Source organism: Melopsittacus undulatus, chromosome 22 (genome assembly GCF_012275295.1).
Source record: "Melopsittacus undulatus isolate bMelUnd1 chromosome 22, bMelUnd1.mat.Z, whole genome shotgun sequence".
NCBI lineage: Eukaryota > Metazoa > Chordata > Aves > Psittaciformes > Psittaculidae > Melopsittacus > Melopsittacus undulatus.
In genome coordinates, this window is record NC_047548.1 from 1,381,620 (window position 1) to 1,406,527 (window position 24,908).

At 64.1% G+C, this 24,908-nt stretch overlaps 4 protein-coding genes across 4 annotated transcripts; all 4 read left to right on the plus strand.

Annotated features, from left to right (window-relative positions):
- Positions 1-1,200: 1,200 nt before the first annotated feature.
- Positions 1,201-9,513, plus strand: LOC117437409 (synaptophysin-like). The gene is made up of 7 exons (XM_034071749.1): positions 1,201-1,245; positions 1,687-1,752; positions 2,644-2,768; positions 5,054-5,249; positions 5,739-5,930; positions 7,040-7,328; positions 9,399-9,513. Exons 1-6 carry the CDS (start codon positions 1,228-1,230, stop codon positions 7,325-7,327), a joined length of 885 nt encoding a protein of 294 aa, XP_033927640.1. The 5' UTR covers positions 1,201-1,227; the 3' UTR covers position 7,328; positions 9,399-9,513.
- Positions 9,514-10,346: 833 nt separating this feature from the next.
- Positions 10,347-12,325, plus strand: EMD (emerin). The gene is made up of 6 exons (XM_034071884.1): positions 10,347-10,387; positions 10,800-10,877; positions 11,598-11,669; positions 11,817-11,878; positions 11,975-12,024; positions 12,112-12,325. Exons 2-6 carry the CDS (start codon positions 10,802-10,804, stop codon positions 12,323-12,325), a joined length of 474 nt encoding a protein of 157 aa, XP_033927775.1. The 5' UTR covers positions 10,347-10,387; positions 10,800-10,801.
- Positions 12,326-12,747: 422 nt separating this feature from the next.
- On the plus strand, positions 12,748-19,488 carry ATP6AP1 (ATPase H+ transporting accessory protein 1). Its single transcript, XM_034071726.1, has 10 exons — positions 12,748-12,881; positions 13,097-13,217; positions 13,620-13,694; positions 14,590-14,783; positions 14,876-14,916; positions 15,011-15,096; positions 15,890-16,155; positions 17,401-17,448; positions 17,995-18,232; positions 18,961-19,488. Exons 1-10 carry the CDS (start codon positions 12,754-12,756, stop codon positions 19,168-19,170), a joined length of 1,407 nt encoding a protein of 468 aa, XP_033927617.1. The 5' UTR covers positions 12,748-12,753; the 3' UTR covers positions 19,171-19,488.
- A 906-nt stretch (positions 19,489-20,394) lies between these two features.
- FAM50A (family with sequence similarity 50 member A) lies at positions 20,395-24,839 on the plus strand. The gene is made up of 14 exons (XM_034071744.1): positions 20,395-20,408; positions 20,734-20,881; positions 21,559-21,643; positions 22,092-22,191; positions 22,281-22,402; positions 22,486-22,568; positions 22,882-22,948; positions 23,055-23,116; positions 23,212-23,288; positions 23,404-23,458; positions 23,566-23,614; positions 23,853-23,923; positions 24,020-24,130; positions 24,779-24,839. The coding sequence occupies exons 2-14, from the start codon at positions 20,771-20,773 to the stop codon at positions 24,785-24,787; spliced, it is 1,002 nt and encodes a 333-aa protein (XP_033927635.1). The 5' UTR covers positions 20,395-20,408; positions 20,734-20,770; the 3' UTR covers positions 24,788-24,839.
- Positions 24,840-24,908: the final 69 nt, after the last annotated feature.

Genomic DNA, 24,908 nt, shown 5'->3' on the forward strand with positions numbered 1-24,908 from the left:
CCAGTGTCACATGACCTCCTATGGGGTCCTCCAGCGTCACATGAGAGCCTATGGGGTCCTCCAGTGTCACATGACCTCCTATGGGGTCCTCCAGTGTCACATGAGAGCCTATGGGGTCCTCCAGTGTCACATGAACACCTATGGGGTCCTTCAAGGTCCCATAAGCCCCGCCCCCGTCCTGCAATCACCAGAGCCAATCAGAAGGGAGGGGGAGGGGCTTGGCAGAGCGTCCTCCAATGAGAGAGGGGATGAATGACGTCATCGGGGGCGGGAAGGGAGAACACGGAGGGACCAATCAGAAGAAGGCGGGAGAGCAGCGGCGTCCAATCATCGCGCGGGGCGGGGAGGGGGGCGGGGCCTCAGTGACGTCAGCGGCTTCAAAGGGAGGCGGAGCGAGTGCTGCGCTCTGATTGGCTGGAAAAGGGAGGGAGGGGTCAGCGCACCAGGCCCCGCCCCCGAGGGTTCAATGGGCATCAATGGGGCCGATGTGGGGCTGGGAACCCCATTCATTGAGCTCTATGGGGGGATGGGGACCCCCCTGACCCACAGAAGCCTCTGGGCCCCATTTCCCCTGAATTTACCCCAATTTTCCCGTATTTTCCCCCATTTTTCCAAATTTCTTCCATTCCCTCTCAAATATTGCAAATTTTCACCATTTTCTTCAATTTTTCCAAATTTTCTATTTTTTCCAATTTTCCCCAGATTTCTCCCATTTTTTCCTGATTTTTTCCCATTTTCTCCCAATTTTTCCCCATTTCCTTAAAAGTCTCCAGATTTTCTCCCATTTCCCCAAAACTTCTCCCATTTTTTCCCCCATTTTCCTGTTTCTTTCATTTTCTTCAATTTTTCCAAACTTTCTCTCATTTTTCCCCATTTCCCCGAAATTTCTCCCATTTTCTCCTCATTTTTCCCGCATTTTTTCCCCAATTTTCTCCCATTTTGTCCCAATTTCCCCAAATTTCTCCCATTTTTCCCTCTCTCAAGATGGCGCCGCCGCCTTCAGACGTCACTTCCGCCCTCCCAGCCCCGCACATGCGCAGTTCGCCCGCGGCTCTTCCCTCCTCTTACCCCTCCCTCCCCCTCGGCTGTTCCTCCTCAGTCCCCCCCCCCCCCCACCGCGCAGGCGCCGCTGTTCCCTCCTGCTCTCCCCCCCCCTCCCCTCTCCTTGGCTGTTCCATCCCTCGCCGCTCCCCCCCCCGCCGCTCTGCGTCGCCCCGAGCCCGCAGGATGGAGATGCTGAACCAGGTGGGACCCCCCCAAACCCGGACCCCCCCCCACGGGGACCCCCATAGGGACCCCCCCGGCCCCAAAACGGGGTCCCCGCGACCCCCCCTTGTGGGGGTCCCCAATGAATGGGGGGAGGGGGGAATGAATGGGGGCACCCGGATTTGGGGGGGGGCAGCCTCGGTTTGGGTCTGGGGGGGGTGAATTGAATGGGGATGAATGGGGGGGGTCTGATTGAATGGGGGGGAAGGAAGGGAGGGGGGGAGGGGGGTTTGCCCTTGGGGGGGGGGAACCGCAGCATGGGGGGGGGGGGAGATGATGCAGCAATGGGGGGGGGGGCGGTTTGTGACGTCAGCATCGCATCACGTGTGAGGTCACAGCCCCCCCCCATTGTCCTTGGGGGGTCACACTTGGGGGTGCCCCCCCCCCCCCTCTGACCCCCCCTTCCCCCCCCCCCCCCAGTTCGTGGCCCGGGGCCAGTTCCGGGTCCTGAAGGAGCCACTGGGCTTCATCAAGGTCCTGGAGTGGGTGAGTGCCCCATAGACCCCATAGAGCCCCATATAACACATCATAGACCCCATAGAACCCCATAGAGCCCTATAGATATCCAGATAGACCTTATAGAGCATCCCATAGACCCTGCATAGACCCCTTACACTGCCTCCATAGAGCCCTATAGCCCCTTCCATCACCCTCCCCTAGCCCCATATGCCCCCCCCATAGCCCCATATAGCCCCATCTATCCCCCTATGGCCACTCCCCCCCATCTGGGCCACCCGCCTTAAGCTGGGATTATCCCGGGGACACGAGGGGGGGACTGGGGGGTTTCTATAGGGATCTATGGGGGGTTATGGGGCTCGGTGGGGTTCCCAGGGGTTATATGGGGCTCTATGGGGGAGTTATGGGGCTATGGGGGGGGGAGGGTTAAGGGGCGCTATGGATTCTGGGAGGGTTATAGGGGGGTTATGGGGCTCTATGGGAGGTGATAGTGGGGTTACGTGGGGGGGGTTATGGGGCCCTATGGGGGGATATATGGGACATTCTATGGGGCATTATGGGTCTATATGGGGTTACAGCAGGGTTATATGGGGGGGTTATGGGTATCTGTGATTTCTGTGGGTCTCTCTGGGTCCATAGCGTTCTATGGGCTCTATGGGTCCCTATGGGTCCCTATGGGCTCTATGGGTCCCTATGGGTCCCTATGGGTCTCTATGGGTCCCTATGGGTCTCTATGGGTCCCTATGGGCTCTATGGGTCCCTATGGGTCTCTATGGGTCCCTATGGGCTCTATGGGTCCCTATGGGTCCCTATGGGTCCCTATGGGTCCCTATGGGTCTCTATGGGTCCCTATGGGCTCTATGGGTCTCTATGGGTCCCTATGGGTCCCTATGGGTCCCTATGGGTCTCGCTGTCCCCCAGGTGTTCTCCATCTTTGCCTTCGCCACGTGTGGGGGGTACTCGGGGTCTCTGGAGCTGAGCATCGAGTGCCCCCCCCCCAACCGCAGCACCCCTGACATCACCGTCACCTTCGGGTACCCCTTCCGGTACGGGGGGGGGGGACACATAGAGCCCCATAGACAGTAATGGGGTGTCCATAGAGCCCCATAGACAGTAATGGGGTGTCCATAGAGCCCCATAGACAGTAATGGGGTGCCCATCCCCTCCATACCCCTCACAGCCAATAATAGGGTTCCCATCCTCAATAACGGGGTTCTCATCACCCCCATTCCCCCCTCACCCCCATCTCCTCCTCCCCAATAAGGGGGTTCCCGTCCCCCCATCCCCAATAATGGGGTTCTCATCCCCCCTCCCCCCTTCCCCAATAACGGGGTTCCCTTCCCCCCTCCCCCCATCCTCTCCCCCTCCCCAATAAGGGGGTTCCCATCTCCACCCGCCCCCCATCCCCAATAATGGAGCTCCCCTCATCCTGTCCCCCAATAACGGGGTTCCCATTCCCCCTATTCCCCCATCCCCAATAACAGGTTCCCCTCCCCCCCATTTCCCACCCCCCAATAACGGGGTCCCCATCTCGCCCCTCCCCCACAATAACGGGGTTCCCACCCCCAGTACAGGTGTTCCCACCCCCAGTACAGGTGTTCCCATCCCCAGTACAGGTGTTCCCATCCCCAGTACAGGTGTTCCCCTCCCCAGTACAGGTGTTCCCACCCCCAGTACAGGTGTTCCCACCCCCAGTACAGGTGTTCCCATCCCCAGTACAGGTGTTCCCCTCCCCAGTACAGGTGTTCCCATCCCCAGTACAGGTGTTCCCATCCCCAGTACAGGTGTTCCCCTCCCCAGTACAGGTGTTCCCCTCCCCAGTACAGGTGTTCCCATCCCCAGTACAGGTGTTCCCACCCCCAGTACAGGTGTTCCCATCCCCAGTACAGGTGTTCCCATCCCCAGTACAGGTGTTCCCACCCCCAGTACAGGTGTTCCCATCCCCAGTACAGGTGTTCCCACCCCCAGTACAGGTGTTCCCCTCCCCCCATCCCCAGTACAGGTGTTCCCATCCCCAGTACAGGTGTTCCCACCCCCAGTACAGGTGTTCCCTTCCCCAGTACAGGTGTTCCCATCCCCAGTACAGGTGTTCCCTTCCCCAGTACAGGTGTTCCCATCCCCAGTACAGGTGTTCCCATCCCCACTACAGGTGTTCCCATCCCCAGTACAGGTGTTCCCACCCCCAGTACAGGTGTTCCCCTCCCCAGTACAAGTGTTCCCATCCCCAGTACAGGTGTTCCCACCCCCAGTACAGGTGTTCCCACCCCCAGTACAGGTGTTCCCATCCCCAGTACAGGTGTTCCCACCCCCAGTACAGGTGTTCCCCTCCCCAGTACAGGTGTTCCCCTCCCCAGTACAGGTGTTCCCCTCCCCAGTACAGGTGTTCCCACCCCCAGTACAGGTGTCCCCTCCCCAGTACAGGTGTTCCCACCCCCAGTACAGGTGTTCCCATCCCCAGTACAGGTGTTCCCACCCCCAGTACAGGTGTTCCCATCCCCACTACAGGTGTTCCCATCCCCAGTACAGGTGTTCCCCTCCCCAGTACAGGTGTTCCCATCCCCAGTACAGGTGTTCCCATCCCCAGTACAAGTGTTCCCATCCCCAGTAGAGGTGTTCCCATCCCCAGTAGAGGTGTTCCCATCCCCAGTACAGGTGTCCCCACCCCCAGTACAGGTGTTCCCATCCCCAGTACAGGTGTTCCCATCCCCAGTACAGGTGTTCCCCTCCCCAGTACAGGTGTTCCCACCCCCAGTACAGGTGTTCCCACCCCCAGTACAGGTGTTCCCATCCCCAGTACAGGTGTTCCCACCCCCAGTACAGGTGTTCCCCTCCCCAGTACAGGTGTTCCCATCCCCAGTACAGGTGTTCCCATCCCCAGTACAGGTGTTCCCCTCCCCAGTACAGGTGTTCCCATCCCCAGTACAGGTGTTCCCATCCCCAGTACAGGTGTTCCCACCCCCAGTACAGGTGTTCCCATCCCCAGTACAGGTGTTCCCACCCCCAGTACAGGTGTTCCCATCCCCAGTACAGGTGTTCCCCTCCCCAGTACAGGTGTTCCCATCCCCAGTACAGGTGTTCCCCTCCCCCCATCCCCAGTACAGGTGTTCCCCTCCCCAGTACAGGTGTTCCCACCCCCAGTACAGGTGTTCCCACCCCCAGTACAGGTGTTCCCCTCCCCAGTACAGGTGTTCCCCTCCCCAGTACAGGTGTTCCCACCCCCAGTACAGGTGTTCCCACCCCCAGTACAGGTGTTCCCACCCCCAGTACAGGTGTTCCCACCCCCAGTACAGGTGTTCCCCCAGTAACGCTGTTCTCACCCCTCCCCCCGCAGGCTGCACCGCTGTTACCTGCTCCCCCCCCCGTGCGCGGTTCCTCCTTCCCGCGTGTTCCTGGTCGGTGACTTCTCCTCCTCCGCTCAGTTCTTTGTGGCTGTTGCTGTTGGCGCCTTCGTGAGCGCGGGAGCTGCTCTGGGCGCCTACGTGGGGGCAGCGCGCGCGTGCGCGGCGGGAGGGCGCGGGCCCCGCCTGGTGAGGGGGGGGGATGGGGGGGATGGGGGTAATGGGTTATAGGGGGAGATGGGGGGTGAGGGTTATAGAGGGTAATGGGGGTAATGGGTTATAGGGGGAGATGGGGGGTGAGGGTTATAGAGGGTAATGGGGGTAATGGGTTATAGGGGGAGATGGGGAGATGGGGTGAGGGTTATAGGGGGTGATGGGGATAATGGGAGGTGAGGGTGGCAAATGGGTTATGGGGAGAGATGGGGGAGATGAGGGTGAGAGTTATAGGGGTTGATGGGGGTGATGGGGTGAGGGGGAGATGGGGGAATAGGTTATATGGGGTAATGGGGGGCAATGGTGGTGAGCAGTATAGGGGGTACTGAGGGGGCCATAGGGGACACATGGGGGCTCATGGGGGTGGGCAGGGGTTCGATGGGGGCTCCGGAGCTTGGGGGGGATGGGGGGGTTGGGCTCTGATGGGGGAAGCCCCATGACCCCCCCTGACCCCCTGACCCCTAGGACCTGGGGGTCACGGTGGCGCTGGCGTTCCTGTGGCTGGTGGCGTCGTGCGCGTGGGCAGCGGCTCTGGCAGGTGTGAAGGCAGCAACGGACCCGGCTCAGGTCCTGGCGCAGGTTAGCGCCTGTCGCAGGAGTGACGTCACCTGCAGGCCGCTGGCGGCTCCGCGCATGTCCGGCCTCAACACCTCCGTGGTGAGGGGGGGACCCCTGGGGGTGGGGGGGGGTGAGCCGGACCCATAGCGACCCCTGCGGGAGGGGGGGGGTGAGCCGGACCCATAGCGCCCCCTGCGGGGGGGGTGGGTGAGCCGGACCCATAGCGCCCCCTGCGGGAGGGGGGGGGGGGTGAGCCGGACCCATAGGGACCCCTGGGGGGGGGGGGGTGAGCCGGACCCATAGCGCCCCCTGCGGGGGGGGGGGGGGTGAGCTGGACCCATAGCGCCCCCTGCGGGAGGGGGGGGGGTGAGCCGGACCCATAGCGCCCCCTTGTGTGCTGGAGGTACACGGCCCTTGTTATAGCGCCCCCTGGGGGCTGGGGGTGTGAGCTGGCCCCATAGCGCCCCATTGTAGGGCTGGAGTCATAGGGACCCTGTTATAGCGCCCCCTGGGTGCAGTAACACGTCCCTATAGCGCCCCCTTGTGTGTTGGAGGTACAGGGCCCCTGTTCTATCGCCCCCTTGTGGCCCGGAGCACCTCGAGCCCCCCCGTGCCCCATACCCCCTTGCTGCCCCATAGCGCCCATGCCCCATAGCCCCCCCCATTGCCCCCAGCCCCACACATTCCCCTCCCCCCCCCATTGCCCCCAGCCCCACACATTCCCCTCCCCCCCCCATTGCCCCCAGCCCCACACATTCCCCTCCCCCCCCCATTGCCCCCAGCCCCCCACATGCCCCTCCCCCCCCCCTTGCCCCCAGCCCCACACATTCCCCCCCCCCCCCCCATTGCCCCCACCCCCACACATTCCCCTCCCCCCCCCATTGCCCCCAGCCCCACACATTCCCCTCCCCCCCCCATTGCCCCCAGCCCCACACATTCCCCTCCCCCCCCCATTGCCCCCAGCCCCACACATTCCCCTCCCCCCCCCCATTGCCCCCAGCCCCACACATTCCCCTCCCCCCCCATTGCCCCCAGCCCCACACATTCCCCTCCCCCCCCCATTGCCCCCAGCCCCACACATTCCCCTCCCCCCCCCATTGCCCCCAGCCCCACACATTCCCCTCCCCCCCCCATTGCCCCCAGCCCCACACATTCCCCTCCCCCCCCCCATTGCCCCCAGCCCCACACATTCCCCTCCCCCCCCTCAGGTCTTCGGGTTCCTCAACCTGGTGCTGTGGACAGGGAACATCTGGTTCGTGTTCAAGGAGACCGGCTGGGGGGGCCTCGGGGCCAGGCCCCCCCCCCAAGGGGTGCCCGAGAAGGCGCCTGCCCCCGAGGGGGGGCTCGGGCAGCCCGAGGGGGGGTTCGGGCAGCCCACGGGGGGCTATGGGCAGCCGGGGGGGGGCTACCAGCCCGACTATGGCCAAGGGGGGTACGGCCCCCCCGAGGGGGGGTACAGCCAAGGAGCCCCCACCTCATTCGCCAACCAGATGTAGGGTGAGTGGGGCAGGGGGGGATGGGGGGGATGGGGGTGGTTATGGGGGGGACACTTGGGGGGTGGGGGAGCTGTCCCATTGGGGGTCAGTTGGGGGGCAGGGGATGGCACTTGGGGGGCAGTTGTGGGGCAAAGAGGCAGTGGGAGGGGGGCCTATGGGGGGGCTGGGGGGCACTGGGGACCTTTGGGTGCACCCCATGGAGTGGGAGGGGTTGGGGGACCCCTATGGGGGGTGAGGGTTACTTTTGGGGTGCCCGTTGGGGGGATATGGGGTTATATGGAGGTAGTTGGGGGGTGCCCCATGGAAGAGGGGGGGGTCAGGGTCAGTCTGGGGGTGTCCATGGGGCCGGCTGTGGGGCTGGGGGTGTCCATGGGGCCGGCTGTGGGGCTGGGGGTGCCCATAGGGGTGTGTGGGGCTGGGGGTGCCCATAGGGGGTGTGTGGGGCTGTGGGTGCCCATAGGGGTGTATGGGGCTGGGGGTGCCCATAGGGGTGTGTGGGGCTGGGGGTGCCCATAGGGGGTGTGTGGGGCTGTGGGTGCCCATAGGGGTGTATGGGGCTGGGGGTGCCCATAGGGGGTGTATGGGGCTGTGGGTGCCCATAGGGGGTGTATGGGGCTGGGGGTGCCCATAGGGGTGTGTGGGGCTGGGGGTGCCCATAGGGGGTGTGTGGGGCTGTGGGTGCCCATAGGGGTGTATGGGGCTGGGGGTGCCCATAGGGGTGTATGGGGCTGGGGGTGCCCATAGGGGTGTGTGGGGCTGGGGGTGTCCATAGGGGTGTATGGGGCTGGGGGTGCCCATAGGGGTGTGTGGGGCTGGGGGTGCCCATAGGGGTGTGTGGGGCTGGGGGTGCCCATAGGGGTGTATGGGGCTGGGGGTGTCCATAGGGGTGTATGGGGCTGGGGGTGCCCATAGGGGTGTGTGGGGCTGGGGGTGCCCATAGGGGTGTATGGGGCTGGGGGTGCCCATAGGGGTGTGTGGGGCTGGGGGTGCCCATAGGGGTGTATGGGGCTGGGGGTGCCCATAGGGGTGTGTGGGGCTGTGGGTGCCCATAGGGGGTGTGTGGGGCTGGGGGTGCCCATAGGGGTGTATGGGGCTGTGGGTGCCCATAGGGGTGTATGGGGCTGTGGGTGCCCATAGGGGTGTGTGGGGCTGTGGGTGCCCATAGGGGTGTATGGGGCTGGGGGTGCCCATAGGGGTGTATGGGGCTGGGGGTGCCCATAGGGGTGTATGGGGCTGGGGGTGCCCATAGGGGTGTATGGGGCTGGGGGTGCCCATAGGGGTGTATGGGGCTGGGGGTGCCCATAGGGGTGTGTGGGGCGGGGGGTGCCCATAGGGGGTGTGTGGGGCTGTGGGTGCCCATAGGGGTGTGTGGGGCTGTGGGTGCCCATAGGGGTGTATGGGGCTGGGGGTGCCCATAGGGGTGTATGGGGCTGGGGGTGCCCATAGGGGTGTATGGGGCTGGGGGTGCCCATAGGGGTGTGTGGGGCTGGGGGTGCCCATAGGGGTGTATGGGGCTGGGGGTGCCCATAGGGGTGTGTGGGGCTGGGGGTGCCCATAGGGGGTGTGTGGGGCTGTGGGTGCCCATAGGGGTGTGTGGGGCTGGGGGTGCCCATAGGGGTGTGTGGGGCTGGGGGTGCCCATAGGGGTGTATGGGGCTGGGGGTGCCCATAGGGGTGTGTGGGGCTGGGGGTGCCCATAGGGGTGTGTGGGGCTGGGGGTGCCCATAGGGGTGTGTGGGGCTGTGGGTGCCCATAGGGGTGTATGGGGCTGGGGGTGCCCATAGGGGTGTATGGGGCTGGGGGTGCCCATAGGGGTGTATGGGGCTGGGGGTGCCCCTAGGGGTGTGTGGGGCTGGGGGTGCCCATAGGGGTGTTTGGGGCGGGGGGTGCCCATAGGGGTGTGTGGGGCTGGGGGTGCCCATAGGGGGTGTGTGGGGCTGTGGGTGCCCATAGGGGTGTGTGGGGCTGGGGGTGCCCATAGGGGTGTGTGGGGCTGGGGGTGCCCATAGGGGTGTATGGGGCTGGGTCCCCCCGTCCAGCAGGGGGCGCTGTTCTGATCTCCCTCCTTGCAGGTCCTCCCCCCCTGCAGGGGGCGCTGTGCCGAGGAGCCGCCACGTGCGGCACCCACCGGGGGTGGGCGTGGCCGTGCCGTGGGTGGGGCCTGAGCCTGCCCCATAGCCCTGCCCTATAGCCCTGCCCTATAGCCCTGCCCTATAGCGCCACCCCATAGCCCTGCCCCATAGCCCCACTGTGCCCCACGGCCGTGCCCTGCCAAACCCCCCCCCTTCGTCCTCCCCCGGCCGTGCCTCCCTCCCCCCCCATGTCTGTCTTGTGCCGTGATTGTGACGTTTTGGGGGCCCCCGGCTGCCCCCCAAGTGTGGGGCAGGGCTGGGGGTGGGTGGGGGTTGAGCCCCCCCCTCGGCCCCACAGAGGGAATAAAGACAATGGTGAAACAGCCTGTGAGCGCCTTCTCCTTGCGACCCACATCTATGGGGGGGACCCCAAGGTGCGCACCCCACAGCTGCCCCACATCTATGGTGGAGGGGGGGAACCAGCCCCTGAGCCCCACATCTATGGGGCTGCCCCACATCTATGGTGGAGGGGGGGAACCAGCGTCTGAGCCCCACATCTATGGGGCTGCCCCACATCTATGGTGGGGGGGGAAAGCAGCGTCTGAGCCCCACATCTATGGGGCTGCCCCACGTCTATGGGGCAGACATCAGCATCCAGGCCCCACGTCTGCCCCACATCTATGGGGCTGCCCCACGTCTATGGGGCAGACATCAGCATCCAGGCCCCACGTCTGCCCCACATCTATGGGGCTGCCCCATTGCGGGCTGGGGTTGGAGCTCTCTTGGGGGCTGTAGCGCACTGGGCTCAGGCTGAAGCTGCCCCCCCCATGTGGGCGTGTCCCGGCGCTGACCACGCCCCCGTCATGGCCCCGCCCCCACGCCACAGTGACCACGCCCCCTCCATTGGCCACGCCCCCTCCATTGGCCACGCCCCCTCAATTGGCCACGCCCCCCTGAGTCATCGCCCCGCGCGGCCCCTGCGGACACAGGTACCGGCCTCGGATCCCCCCCCCCTCCCCCCTGCACCCCCCGTGACCCCAGCGTGACCCCAACGTGACACCGCGCTGGCCCCACCCCTCCTCCAGCCCCTCCCCCAAACTTTAGGGTCCCTCCCGTTGTGTCCCCGCCCCCTCAATGGGTGACCCCCCCCCCCCCTCACCCCCCATTGCTCCTATGGGACCCCAAGTGCCCCCATTGCCCCACATTGACCCCATTACCCCCCATTGCCCCCCATTGACCCCATTACCCCCCATTGCCCCCCATTGACCCCATTACCCCCCATTGCCCTCCTGTGCCCCCCATTCGTGCCCCCCATTGCCCCCATTGCCCCCATTACCCCCCATTCGTGACCCCCATTGCCCCCCTGACCCCCAAGTGCCCCCCCCTATGTTACCCCCCCAGCCATGCAGAACTATCGGGGGCTGACGGACAAGGAGCTGCTGGAGAAGCTCAAGAGCATCCCCCATGGGTCCCTGCAGGGTGGGTGCTATGGGGCTCTATGGGGTCTCTATGGGTCTCTATGGAGTCTCTATGGGTCTCTATGGGTCTCTATGGGTCTCTATGGAGTCTCTATGGGGCTCTATGGGTCTCTATGGGGCTCTATGGGGTCTCTATGGGTCTCTATGGGGTCTCTGTGGAGTCTCTATGGGTCTCTATGGGTCTCTATGGGGCTCTATGGGGTCTCTATGGGGCTCTATGGGGTCTCTGTGGGTCGTTATGGGTCCGTGTGGGTCTCTCATTGCCTATGTGGGGCTGTGGGTCATGTTGTGGGTCACGCTATGGGGCACTATGGCGTGCTATGGGTCTCTATGGGTGTCTGTGGTGTCTCTATGGGGCTTTATGGGCTGATACGGAGCTCTATGGTCGCTATGGGGCGCTGTGGGACACGCTGTGAGTCGCTGTGGGTCTCTCTCTGTCTCTATGGTCCCTCTGTAGCCCTATAGGTCTCTATGGGTCTCTGTGGGTCTCTATGGTCTCTATGGGTCTCTATGGGGCGCTGTTTGTGTGTCTCTATGGTCTCTAGGGGGCTCTATGGGGCGCTGTTTGTGTGTCTCTATGGTTTCTATGGGTCTCTATGGGTCTCTGTGGGTCTCTATGGGTCTCTATGGGTCTCTATGGGGCGCTGTGGGTCTCTATGGGTCTCTATGGGTCTCTATGGGGCGCTGTGGGTCACGCTGTGGGTCTGGCCCCTCCCCACAGGCCCCACTCGGAAGCTCTATGAGAAGAAGATCTACGAGTTCGAGACCCGGCGGTGCCGGTTGGGGGGCAGCGGTCAGTGGGGCCGGGGGGGCTCTATGGGGCTCTATGGGGCTCTATGGGGTCTCTATGGGGCTCTATGGGGCTCTATGGGGCCCTATAGGGCTCTATGGGGCTCTATGGAGGGTCCCGCACCCCTCACTCCCCTTTTCCCCCCCACAGATGATCCCGACCACGACGTCCCCCCCCCGCTCTATGGGGGCGGAGCCCGAGCCCGGCAGCCTGTGAGGGGGGGGGGTGTCTAGGGGGGGCGTGGCCTGTGAGGGTTGGGGGCGGGGCTTGATGTGGCCCCTCCCCCTTTGACTCCTCCCCCCCCCCAGGTCCAGGAGCGTTTCCGAGCCCCCCCCGCGATGATGGAGGCGGAGCCAAGGTGAGGGCGGGGCCATGGGGGGGGGGGGGGTCCCTTTGTGAGCCCCCCCCCCCCCCCTCACTGCCTCCTTACCCCCTCCCCCCCCAGGTTGGACCATCCCACGTGGGGGGCAGTGGGGGGGGGGCCGTTGCCACGGGAACCGCTGCGGCCCCCCCCGCCCCCCCCCTCGGGCCCCCCCCCGCGCATGCTCCCTCTGCGCCCGCAGCGCCTGGCCCTGGGGCTCCTCGTGGCCCTGCTGGTGCTGCTGCACTGGGGGGGGTGGGGGGGGCCTCCCCCCGCCGTGGGGGAGACCCCCCCATAGCCCCCCCCATAGCCCCCCCATAGCCCCCCCATAGCCCCCACCCCCCCCCATGGTGCCATTGGTACCCCCCAAACCCGGGGGGGGGGGCTCGGGGACCCCCCCCCATAATAAACAGCTGTGCCTGAGAGGGGACTGGTGTCAATCAATGGGCAGGGGGCGTGGTCAAGGCCGATGGTGATTGGTTGTTGCAGCGCTGTGGGCGTGGCCAAGGAGTTGGGGGCGTGGCCACCCCGTGAAAGCGACTAGACCTTTTAGTGGGCGGAGCCACATGGAAGGGGCGTGGCCTTGGCCCCTAGCGATTGGCTGCGAAACCGGAGTGGGCGCGGCCAAGCGCGCAGCTTCGCCCCCGATTGGCTGTTGCTGCGCAGGGGGCGTGGTTTCCCCGACGGGGGGCGTGGCTCCGGCGTGAGGGAGGGCTCAGAACCAAGATGGCGGCGGCGCTGGAGGCCGCGCTGCGGGCCCGGGTCTGGCTCTGGGCCTGGGCTGTGGGGCTGAGCCTGGGCCCGGGCCCGGTGCGCACTGCGCAGGTGCCGCTGCTGGCCTGGTCCACGCACAGGTGAGGCCTGGGGGGGACGGGGGGGTCAGGGCTGCGGCTCCGGTTCCCCCCACGGACCCCGGTTCCCCCCACGGACCCCGGTTCCCCCCCACGGACCCCGGTTCCCCCCCACGGACCCCGGTTCCCCCCACGGACCCCGGTTCCCCCCACGGACCCCGGTTCCCCCCCACGGACCCCGGTTCCCCCCCACGGACCCCGGTCCCCCCTCCCCGCAGGGCTCTGTGGCCGCCGCCGGGCGCCGGGGGCCGTGTGGTGACGGAGGCGGCGCTGAGGGAGCTGCTGAGCCCGGCGCTGGAGCGGGGGCCGCGCACGGTGCTGCTGGTGCTGCAGGACAAGGTGGGACCGGAACCGGGACCCCACTGACCCCCCCGGAACCGCATTGCCCCCCTGGAACCCTATTGCCCCCTCCGAACCCTTATTGCCCCCCCTGGACCCGCATTGAGCCCTCCGGACCCCCATTGCCCCCCCTTTTAACTCCCATCCTCCCCTGGTTCCCCCCCAGAGCCCCCCCCAACCCTTTCCCCCCTCCCCATTGTGGGGTCCCCCCCTCCCTGTTCCCCCCCTCCCTGTTCCCCCCCTCCCTGTTCCCTCACTCCCCGTTCACCCCCCCCCGAAAAGGGGAACTTGGTCCCTTCCCGTCCCCCCCCTTCAGCGCGTGACAGTGACAGACACGTGGCCACGCCCCCTTTCTGACCACGCCCCTTACACGTGACTGCTCTCATCTCCCCCCCCCCCCAGCTCAGCATCGAAGACTTCACAGCCTATGGGGGTGTCTATGGGAACAAACCCGACAGCGCATTCCCCAACCTGGAGGTGAGGGGGCACTTGTGGGGCTGGGGGTGATGGGGGCACTTGTGGGGCTGGGGGTGATGGGGGTCAGTTGTGGGGCTCAGGGTGACGGGGGTCACTTGTGGGGCTGGAGGTGATGGGGGTCAGTTGTGGGGCTGGGGGTGATGGGGGTCACTTGTGGGGCTGGGGGTGATGGGGGTCACTTGTGGGGCTGGGGGTGATGGGGTCACTTGTGGGGCTGGGGGTGATGGGGGTCAGTTGTGGGGCTGGGGGTGATGGGGGGCACTTGTGGGGCTGGGGGTGATGGGGGGCACTTGTGGGGCTGGGGGTGATGGGGGTCACTTGTGGGGCTGGGGGTGATGGGGTCACTTGTGGGGCTGGGGGTGATGGGGGTCAGTTGTGGGGCTGGGGGTGATGGGGGTCACTTGTGGGGCTGGGGGTGATGGGGGTCACTTGTGGGGCTGGGGGTGATGGGGGTCACTTGTGGGGCTGGGGGTGATGGGGGTCACTTGTGGGGCTGGGGGTGATGGGGTCACTTGTGGGGCTGGGGGTGATGGGGTCACTTGTGGGGCTGGGAGTGATGGGGGTCAGTTGTGGGGCTGGGGGTGATGGGGGTCAGTTGTGGGGCTGGGGGTGATGGGGGTCAGTTGTGGGGCTGGGGGTGATGGGGGTCACTTGTGGGGCTGGGGGTGATGGGGTCACTTGTGGGGCTGGGGGTGATGGGGTCACTTGTGGGGCTGGGGGTGATGGGGGTCAGTTGTGGGGCTGGGGGTGATGGGGGTCAGTTGTGGGGCTGGGAGTGATGGGGTCACTTGTGGGGCTCAGGGTGATGGGGTCACTTGTGGGGCTGGGGGTGATGGGGTCACTTGTGGGGCTGGGGGTTGGTTCCCCCCCATAACCCCCCTTTTGTCCCCCCCAGGGCGCGTTGGGGGCTGCAGGCTCAGCGCTGGTGCTGCCGGCAGTGGCTGGGGGGGCTGTGGGGGCCCTGCCCCACACCTTGAGCCAGGCCCTGGGGGCTGCCCCACTGCGTGTGGATGGAGCTGCCCTGAGGCTGCTGCGGCTCAACACGAGCCTGCCTGCGCTGCTGCTGCTGCGCCTGCCCCACACCGCTGGGTACGTGCCCCATAGCGCCCCATAGACACCCCATAGACATCCCATAGTGCTCTACGGCTGCCCCACATCCTCACTCTTCTTCCCCCCCACAGCTCCAGTTTCATGGCTCCCAAGGAGGTGTTGACCAGTAACGGTGAGGAGGGAGGACTGGGAGCACTGGGGAGCACTTGGGGGTCGTGCTGTGGGGCTGCCCCACACCCTGACCCCCCCCCCCCTCTGCCCCATAGATGAGATGCTGGGGCAGGTGCTGAGCGTGCTCAAGGAGGAGGATGTGCCCTACACAGCCCTGTTCACCGCCCTGCAGCCGTCCCACGTGCGTCTCTGCCCCATAGTGCCCCATGGCCAGCCCCATAGCACCACCATGCCCCCTCCATCACCCCCCTTCCCCCCTACTGACCCCCATGTCCCCCCTGACCCCCTTTCCCCCCCCCCACTGACCCCCATACCCTCCCCCCACTGTCCCCCATGTCCCCCCCACACTGACCCCCATATCCCTCCCCCCACCGACCCCCATATCCCCCACCCACTGACCCCCATGTCCCCCCCTAAACTGACCCCCATGTCCCCCCCATATCCCCCCCACTGACCCCCATGTCCCCCCCTAAACTGACCCCCCTGTCCCCCCCATATCCCCCCCACTGACCCCCATGTCCCCCCCCACTGACCCCCATGTCCCCCCCATATCCCCCCCACTGCCCCCCATATCCCCCCCCCACTGACCCCCATGTCCCCCCCTAAACTGACCCCCATGTCCCCCCCATGTCCCCACCCCGCCGACCCCCATGTCCCCCCCCACTGACCCCCATGTCCCCCCCATATCCCCCCCACTGACCCCCATGTCCCCCCCTAAACTGACCCCCATGTCCCCCCCATATCCCCCCCCCACTGACCCCCATGTCCCCCCCTAAACTGACCCCCATGTCCCCCCCATATCCCCCCCACTGACCCCCATATCCCCCCCCCACTGACCCCCATGTCCCCCCCATATCCCCCCCACTGACCCCCATATCCCCCCCCCACTGACCCCCATGTCCCCCCCATGTCCCCCCCCCACTGACCCCCATGTCCCCACCCCACTGACCCCCATATCCCCCCCCCCTTTCCAGGTACCCCCCGTTGCGGGGGGGGCTCCGCTGCAGCCCCACGGCCGGGCCCTGCTGGGGGCGGGGCCAGAGGAGGAGCAGGGGGCGGGGCGTGTGCTGGCCCCGCCCCCCGCGCCCCTGCGCTGGCCGGAGGGAGGCCCCGCGCGGATCCTGCTCTGGGCTCGGAACCTGTCGGTCACCTACCGGGGGCAGCTCCAGGACCTGAGCTCTAGAACCTTCGGGGGGGGGGTGGAGCTGGGGGGGTCCTCGTGGGAGCCGGAGCATGCGCGGTGAGAGCGGGGGGGGGGAATGGGGGGGGTTATGGGGGGTAATAGGGGTGAATGGGGGTGATATTGGGGTCCTAAAGGGGGGTGGGGGGGGGCTGTGGGGGGTATTGGGGTCCTAAAGGGGGTTATAGGGGGTAATAGGGGTGAATGGGGGGGTATTGGGGTCATAAAGGGGGTGAATGGGAGGCTATGGGGGGGTAATAGGGGTGAATGGGGGGGTATTGGGGTCATAAAGGGGGTGAATGGGAGGCTATGGGGGGGTAATAGGGGTGAATGGGGGGGTATTGGGGTCATAAAGGGGGTGAATGGGAGGCTATGGGGGGGTAATAGAGGGGGTATTGGGGTCATAAAGAGGGTTATAGGGGGGTAATAGGGGTGAATGGGGGGTATTGGGGTCCTAAAGGGGGGGAATGGGGGTGATAGGGAGGCTATGGGGGGGTAATAGAGGGGGTATTGGGGTCATAAAGAGGGTTATAGGGGGGTAATAGGGGTGAATGGGGGGTATTGGGGTCATAAAGGGGGGGAATGGGGGTGATAGGGAGGCTATGGGGGGGTAATAGAGGGGGTATTGGGGTCCTAAAGAGGGCTATAGGGGGGTAATAGGGGTGAATGGGGGGTATTGGGGTCATAAAGGGGGTGAATGGGAGGCTATGGGGGGGTAATAGAGGGGGTATTGGGGTCATAAAGAGGGTTATAGGGGGGTAATAGGGGTGAATGGGGGGTATTGGGGTCCTAAAGGGGGGGAATGGGGGTGATAGGGAGGCTATGGGGGGGTAATAGAGGGGGTATTGAGGTCATAAAGAGGGTTATAGGGGGGTAATAGGGGTGAATGGGGGGTATTGGGGTCCTAAAGGGGGTGAATGGGAGGCTATGGGGGGGTAATAGAGGGGGTATTGGGGTCCTAAAGAGGGCTATAGGGGGGTAATAGGAGTGAATGGCAGGGTATTGGGGTTCTAAAGTGGGGAATGGGGGGGCAATGAGAGGGGAATGGGGTTCTAAAGGGGGGTAATGGGGGGGGCTATGGGGGGGAATGAGGGGAGGCTATTGGGGGGCAATAGGGGTGAGTGGGGGGATATTGGGGTCCTAAAGGGGGGATGGGAGGGCAATGGGGGGGTAAATAGGGGCAATGGGGTCCTAAAGGGGGGTTATGGGGGGGTAATTGGGGTCAATGGGGACAGAATGGGGGGGATGGGGGGTCCTGCAGGGGTCATGGGGGTGCCTGACCCCTCCCCCCCTCCCCCCCTTTAGGCTGGTGCTCAAATACGACGACGTCTTTGGGGGGACCCTGAACATCACGTGAGTGGGGGGGGGAGGGGAGGGTGTTGGGCTTCATTTTGGGGCATTTTGTGTTAATTTTGGCTCATTTTTGTTGCTTTTGGTGTAATTCAGGCTGAGTTTGGTGGATTTTGGTCCCATTTTGGTTCATTTTGGGCTGATTTTGGTTCATTTTGGTCCCATTTTGGTTCATTTTGGGTTGATTTTGGTTCATTTTGGGCTGATTTTGGTTCATTTTGGTCCCATTTTGGTTCATTTTGGGCTGATTTTGGTTCTTTTTGGGTTGATTTTGGTCCCATTTTGGTTCATTTTGGTTCATTTTGGGTCGATTTTGGTTCATTTTGGGCTGATTTTGGTTCATTTTGGTCCCATTTTGGTTCATTTTGGGCTGATTTTGGTTCTTTTTGGGTTGATTTTGGTCCCATTTTGGTTCATTTTGGTTCATTTTGGGCTGATTTTGGTTCATTTTGGTCCCATTTTGGTTCATTTTGGGCTGATTTTGGTTCATTTTGGGCTGATTTTGGTTCATTTTGGTTCATTTTGGTCCCATTCTGCCTCCTGCTTCAGCTTCGTCCTTCGCCGCTCCTGGTTCCCAGTCTCTGGTCGCTCCTGGGCTTGGCTGGCTGAGGTTTGGCTGTCGCTGGTGGGGGGGGGACCCCCCGTGCGGTTCATGGGCCGGGGGGGGGCAGCCCCCACCCCCCTGGGCTGGCGCTGTGGGGAGCTGGGGGCTCCAGGCCCCTTCCTGCTGCCCCCTGACCCCCCCGGGCCTGCCAGCGACTGGAGCCTGAGGCTGCTGGATGTGCAGGTATGGGGGGGGGGACCCCAAATGTGGGGGGGACCCCAATGTATGGGGGGGACCCCAATGTATGGGGGGGACCCCAATGTATGGGGGGGACCCCAAATATGGGGGGGACCCCAATGTATGGGGGGGACCCCAATGTATGGGGGGGACCCCAAATGTGGGGGGGACCCCAATGTATGGGGGGGACCCCAATGTATGGGGGGGACCCCAAATATTGGGGGAACCCCAAATATGGGGGGTAAAATATAGTGGGACCTCAAATAGGGGGGGTAAAATGTGGGGGGTAACCAAAATATGGGGTTAAAATATGGGGGTCCCAAAATATAGGGGGTAAAGTATGGGGGGGGGCCCAAATATGGGGGGACCCCAAAATATGGGGGGTAAAATATGTGGGGGACCCCAACAATATGGGGTGGACCCCAAAATACGAGTGTGGGGCCCAAAACATGGGGGGTTGTGCAAAATATGGGGTGGGGCCAAATATAGGGGGGGGACCCCCATGTATGGGGCACACCCTGGAATATGGGGGGGGGCAAATATGGGGCTAAACATGGGGGGACCCCAAAATATGGGGGGTAAAATATGGGGGGGACCTCAAAATGGGGGGTATGGGGTGATGAATGGGGGGGCCCATCTGTTGGGGTACACAGGGTGGGGGTTAAATGGGATTGGGGGGGCCCCAAAGCCTGTTCCCTATGGGGGGGTTCTAATATTGGGGTGTCCCCCCCCAGGTTCAAGCCTTCAACGTCTCCGGGGGGGTCTTCGGGGGGGCAAGTGACTGTGCCGCCTTCTTCACCCCAGGAACCTGGATGGGGCTGGTGACTGGGGCCCTGCTGCTGGGGGGGCTCTGCTATGGGGGGGCCCTGCTCCTGCACCTGCGCCCCATGGATCGCTTCGATGACCCCCGCGGGCCCCCCCTGCCCGTGCCCTCCATGGAGTGAGCCAGGGCGCTATGGGGCAGAGCACTCCCCCACCCCCGTGGGGGGGATGGACACAGAAAGGGGGTTTGGGCACTTATGGGGCTGCCCCATAGCGGGGGGGTTCTTGCCTCCTGCTGCTTCCTGAGACGCCCCAGGTGGGGGTTTCCATCTCCTGCCCCATAGCACAGGGCACCCCCTCCCCATCAGCACCCCCTGCCCCATAGAAAGGGGTCTCCCCCTTTATCCCACCCTTCCCCAGTCCTGTCCTTATTTATTGCCTTCGTTGTGTGTTGCTGGACAATAAACGTGCCCCATTGCTGCCCCATAGCGGCTACCTTATGGCTGCCCCATTGCTGCCCCATAGCGGCTACCTTATGGCTGCCCCATTGCACCTGCCCCATAGCGGCTGCCCCATAGCGGCTACCTTATGGCTGCCCCATTGCTGCCCCATAGCGGCTACCTTATGGCTGCCCCATTGCACCTGCCCCATAGCGGCTGCCCCATAGCGGCTACCTTATGGCTGCCCCATTGCTGCCCCATAGCAGCTATCTTATGGCTGCCCCATTGCTGCCCCATAGCGGCTACCTTATGGCTGCCCCATTGCGCCTGCCCCATAGCAGCTATCTTATGGCTGCCCCATTGCTGCCCCATAGCAGCTATCTTATGGCTGCCCCATTGCACCTGCCCCATAGCGGCTACCTTATGGCTGCCCCATTGCACCTGCCCCATAGCAGCTACCTTATGGCTGCCCCATTGCTGCCCCATAGCAGCTATCTTATGGCTGCCCCATTGCTGCCCCATAGCGGCTGCAGCACCCAGGGAATGGGGGGGGAGGCGCAGGGAGGGTTGGACCAATGGGAAGGGAGGAGCAAGAGGAGGGGGCGGAGTCAAGAGGGGCGAGAGCCAATGGAGAGGGGCTACGATAGGGGGTGGAGCCAAAGGAGAGGGGCGGGATCAAGAGGTGGGCGGGGCTAAGGGAAAGGGGTGGAGCCAACGGAGAGGGGCGGGGCTTAGCGGTGGGCGGAGCTCCGTGGAGTGGGTGGGGTCAAGAGGGCGGTGTCACTTGGTGGGCGGGGCCAAGCGAAGGGGCGGAGTCACTTGGGAGGCTCTTACCCAATAGGAGAGCGGAGCGCCCTTAGTGACGCACTTCCGGTTGTCATCGCCACTTCCGTCTGCGCCTGTGGTGGCAGCGGCCGCTCGCTGTCGGTGCTCCGGGGCTGGGCCTGGTCGGGGTCTGGGCCTCTTCCGGTTCCGGTTCCGCTCCTGTTCCGGTTCCGGTTCCGCTCCTCTCCCGGTTCCGGTTCCGCTCCTGTTCCGGTACCGGTCCTAGGCCTCTGTCGGTTCCGGTTCCGCTCCGGTTCCTCTCCGGTTCCGGTTCCTCTCCGCTTCCGGTTCCGCTGCTGTCCGGTTCCGGTTCCGCTCCTGTCCGGTTCCGCTCCTGTCCGGTTCCGGTTCCTCTCCGGTTCCGGTTCCGCTCCTCTCCGGTTCCGCTCCGGTTCCTCTCCGGTTCCGGTTCCGCTGCTGTCCGGTTCCGGTTCCGCTCCGGTTCCTCTCCGGTTCCGGTTCCGCTGCTGTCCGGTTCCGGTTCCTGTCCGGTTCCGGTTCCGCTCCGGTGTCCGCCATGGCGCAGTACAAAGGAGCCGCCAGTGAGGCCGGTCGGGCCCTGCAGCTGATGAAGAAGCGCGAGCGGCAGCGGGAGCACATGGAGCAGCTGCGGCAGCGGATCGCGGAGGTGGGAACCACCCGAAAACACGGGAAATCACCCCAAAAACAGGGGAAATCACCCCAAAAACGGGAGAAAACACCCCAAAAATGGGGAAATCACCTCAAAAATGAGGGAAATCACCCCAAAAATGAGGGAAATCACCCCAAAAATGAGGGAAATCACCCCAAAAATGAGGGAAATCACCCCAAAAATGGGGAAATCACCCCAAAAATGAGGGAAATCACCCCAAAAATGGGGAAATCACCCCAAAAATGAGGGAAATCACCCCAAAAATGGGGAAATCACCCCAAAAATGAGGGAAATCACCCCAAAATGAGGGAAATCACCTCAAAAATGAGGGAAATCACCCCAAAAATGAGGGAAATCACCTCAAAAATGAGGGAAATCACCTCAAAAATGGGGAAATCACCCCAAAAATGGGGAAATCACCCCAAAAACGGGAGAAAACACCCCAAAAACGGGAGAAAACACCCCAAAAATGGGGAAATCACCCCAAAAACGGGAGAAAACACCCCAAAAATGAGGGAAATCACCCCCAAAATGAGGGAAATCACCCCAAAAACGGGGGAAGTCGCCCCAAAAATGGGGGAAATCACCCCAATAGGACCCATATTGATGCCAACAGGACTCATAGGGACCCCGATAGGCCCCATGGGGACCCCAAAATCCCTCTTCCCCTGCAGGAGAACATCATGAAGTCCAACATAGACAAGAAGTTCTCTGCTCACTATGATGCTGTCGAGGCCGAGCTCAAGTCCAGCACCGTGGGTGAGGAGGGGACCCCCCCGTGACCCCCATGTGCCCCCCACGTCACCCCCCCTTGACCCCCATGTGCCCCCAATGTCCCCCCCCATGTGCCCCCCTTGCTGACCCCCATGTGCCCCCCACATTACCCCCCTTGACCCCCACGTCACCCCCCGTGACCCCCATGTGCCCCCCCCGTGACCCCCATGGGCTCCCCATGTGCCCCCCTTGCTGACCCCCATGTGTCCCCCCTTTACCCTCCCGTGACCCCCATGTGCCCCCCACGTTACCCCCCCTTGACCCCCATGTGCCCCCAATGTCCCCCCCCATGTGCTCCCCATGTGCCCCCCTTGCTGACCCCCATGTGCCCCCCACATTACCCCCCTTGACCCCCATGTGTCCCCCCTGTGACCCCCATGTGCCCCCCACATTACCCCCCTTGACCCCCTTGACCCCCCTTGACCCCCCCCAGGCCTGGTGACCCTCAATGACATGAAGGCCAAGCAGGAGGCTCTGGTCAAGGAGCGCGAGAAGCAATTGGCCAAGCGGGAGCAGAGCCGAGAGCTGCAGCTGTGAGTGGGGGAGGGGGTGTGGGGGGGGGGGAGGGGTCACGACCCCCCATCCCCCCCCCCCATCCCCATCCCCCCCTCCCCCCCCCCAGGAAGCTGGAGCGGCAGCGGGAGCGCGAGCGCAAGCAGGAGGCCAAGCGCAAGATCTGCAGCCTGAGCTTCAGCCTGGAGGAGGCTGAGGCCGAAGAGGAGGAGGAGGAGGAGGAGCCCGAGGGTGAGGGGAGGGGGGGGGGGGGGGGGTAATGGGGGGAGGGGTGAATTGGGGGGGGTCAAACCCTTCCCCCCCCCCCCCAACAGCTGTGGAGGAGCCCCCCAAGAAGAGGAAACTGGGGAAGAACCCGGATGTGGACACCAGCTTCCTGCCGGATCGGGACCGGGAGGTACTGGGGGGGTAATGGGGGTGGTTATGGGGGTGATGGGGGTGGTTATGGGGGGTAATGGGGGTGGTTATGGGGGTGATGGGGGTGGTTATGGGGGGTAATGGGGGTAGTTATGGGGGGCTAATGGGGGTGCTGGGGGGGGGGTTATGGGGGTCCTCCATTGGTTATGAGCGGGTAATGGGGCAGCTGGGGGGGGTTATGGTGGTTATAGGGGGTGCTGGGGGGGTTATGGGGGGGTAATGGGGGTGTTCTGATGGTTATGGGGGGGTCCTGGGGTTCCTTTTGGTGTCCCCACATGTCCGTCCCCCCCCAGGAAGAGGAGAACCGGCTGCGGGAGGAGCTGCGCCAGGAGTGGGAGGCCAAGCAGGAGAAGATCAAAAGTAAACGGGGGGGGGGGGGGGGGAGCTTTGGGGGTGACCCCCCCATTTTAACCCCATCCCCCCTCAACCCCTTCCCCCCCCATTTTAACCCTTCCTCCCCCCATAGATGAGGAGATCGAGATCACCTTCAGTTACTGGGATGGCTCCGGGCACCGGCGCACGGTGAAGGTGACATTGGGGGTGTGTGGGGGGGGTTGGGGTTTTGGGGACCCCCCCATGACCCCCCCCATGACCCCCCCATGACCCCCCCATGACCCCCATAGATGAAGAAGGGGAACACGATGCAGCAGTTCCTGCAGAAGGCTCTGGAGATCCTGCGCAAGGACTTCAGTGAGCTGCGGTCAGTGGGGGGGGGGAGAAGGGGGCGGGGCTTGGGGAGGGGGCGGGGCTTGGGGAGGGGGCGTGGTTTGTGCGAGGGGGCGGGGCCTCATCCTGCCCCTCCCCCCCCATTGCAGCTCGGCAGGAGTGGAGCAGCTGATGTACATCAAAGAGGATCTCATCATCCCCCACGTGAGCTCCGGGCAGGGGGCGGGGCCACGCGAGGCTCCGCCCACCACCCATAGCCCCTCCTCCTTTAAGCCCCTCCCCTTTTAACACCACCTCCCCCCCCCCCCCAGCACCACAGCTTCTATGACTTCATCGTCACCAAAGCGAGGGGGAAGAGCGGTGAGTGACGTCATCAGCCCCCCCCCACCCCCTGCTGCCCCCCAAGTACCTCCCCAGCCCCCTAAGTGCCCCCCACTGACCCCCATGTCCCTCCGTAACCCTTCTTCCTGCCCCATAACTGCCCCCCATAAAGTCGTCCTGACCCCCATCCCCCCCCGTAAGGCAGGGGGTGTGGCTTAGCGATGACATCACCCCTATGACGTCACTATGACGTCACTATGACGTCACCCACCCATAGGTCCCCTCTTCAACTTCGACGTCCACGACGACGTCCGGCTCCTGAGCGATGCCACCGTGGAGAAGGACGAGGTGAGCCCCCCCCCCCCCGTGTATGACATCACAGACCCCCGGCGATGACGTCACACCCCCCGTGATGACGTCATAACCCCCGTGATGACGTCACAGTCCCACGCCGGGAAGGTCGTGCTGCGGAGCTGGTACGAGAAGAACAAACACATCTTCCCTGCCAGCCGATGGGAGCCCTATGACCCCGAGAAGAGGTGGGACAAGTACACGGTGAGCGGGGGGGCGGGGCTTGAGGGGAAAGGGGCGGGGCTTGGGGGAAAGGGGGCGGGGTTAAAAGGAAGGGGGAGGAGCTTAAGGGAGAAAGGCGGGGCTTAAAGAGGGGAGGGGGTTGAAGGGGCCAGGGGTGAAAGGGTGGGAGGTGCTGGAGTGAAGGGAGGGGCTTGGGAGGTGGGAGGGGCTTAAGGAAGAGGCGGGGCTTTAGAGAGGGGAGTGGCTAAAGGGATGGGGTTTAAAGGGAGGGGTGAAAGAAAGGGGGGGGCTTTGAGGGGAGGGGTTAAAGGGGGCGGGGCTGAAGGAAGAAAGGGGAGGGGCTTGGGAGGTGGGAGGGGCTTAAGGAAGAGGCGGGGCTTTAGAGAGGGGAGGGGCTAAAGGGAGGGGTGAGAGCAAGGGGAGGGGCTTTGAGGGGAGGGGTTAAAGGGGGCGGGGCTGAAGGAAGAAAGGGGAGGGGCTTGGGAGACAGGGAGCAAAGGGGGCGGGGCTAAAGAGGCAGGGTCACTGGGATGGGAGGAGCTTTGGTAGGAGGGGCTAAAGGGGCGGGGCTTAAATAAGGGGCGGGGCTAAAAGAAGGGGCGGGGCTTAAAACAAGGGGCAGGAGCCCTGAGCCCCACAACTCTCCCCTCCCCCTTCATTTCCCCCTAGATCCGATGAACCCCAGCAAGGGGGGGCTGGACCCCTCCCCCCACCCTCCTGCCCCCTCCCCCCACCCTCCTGCCCCCCACGTGTGGGGCTGCGAGGGGGGGAGGGGCGCCCCTCCCCCCCCTTCCCTTTC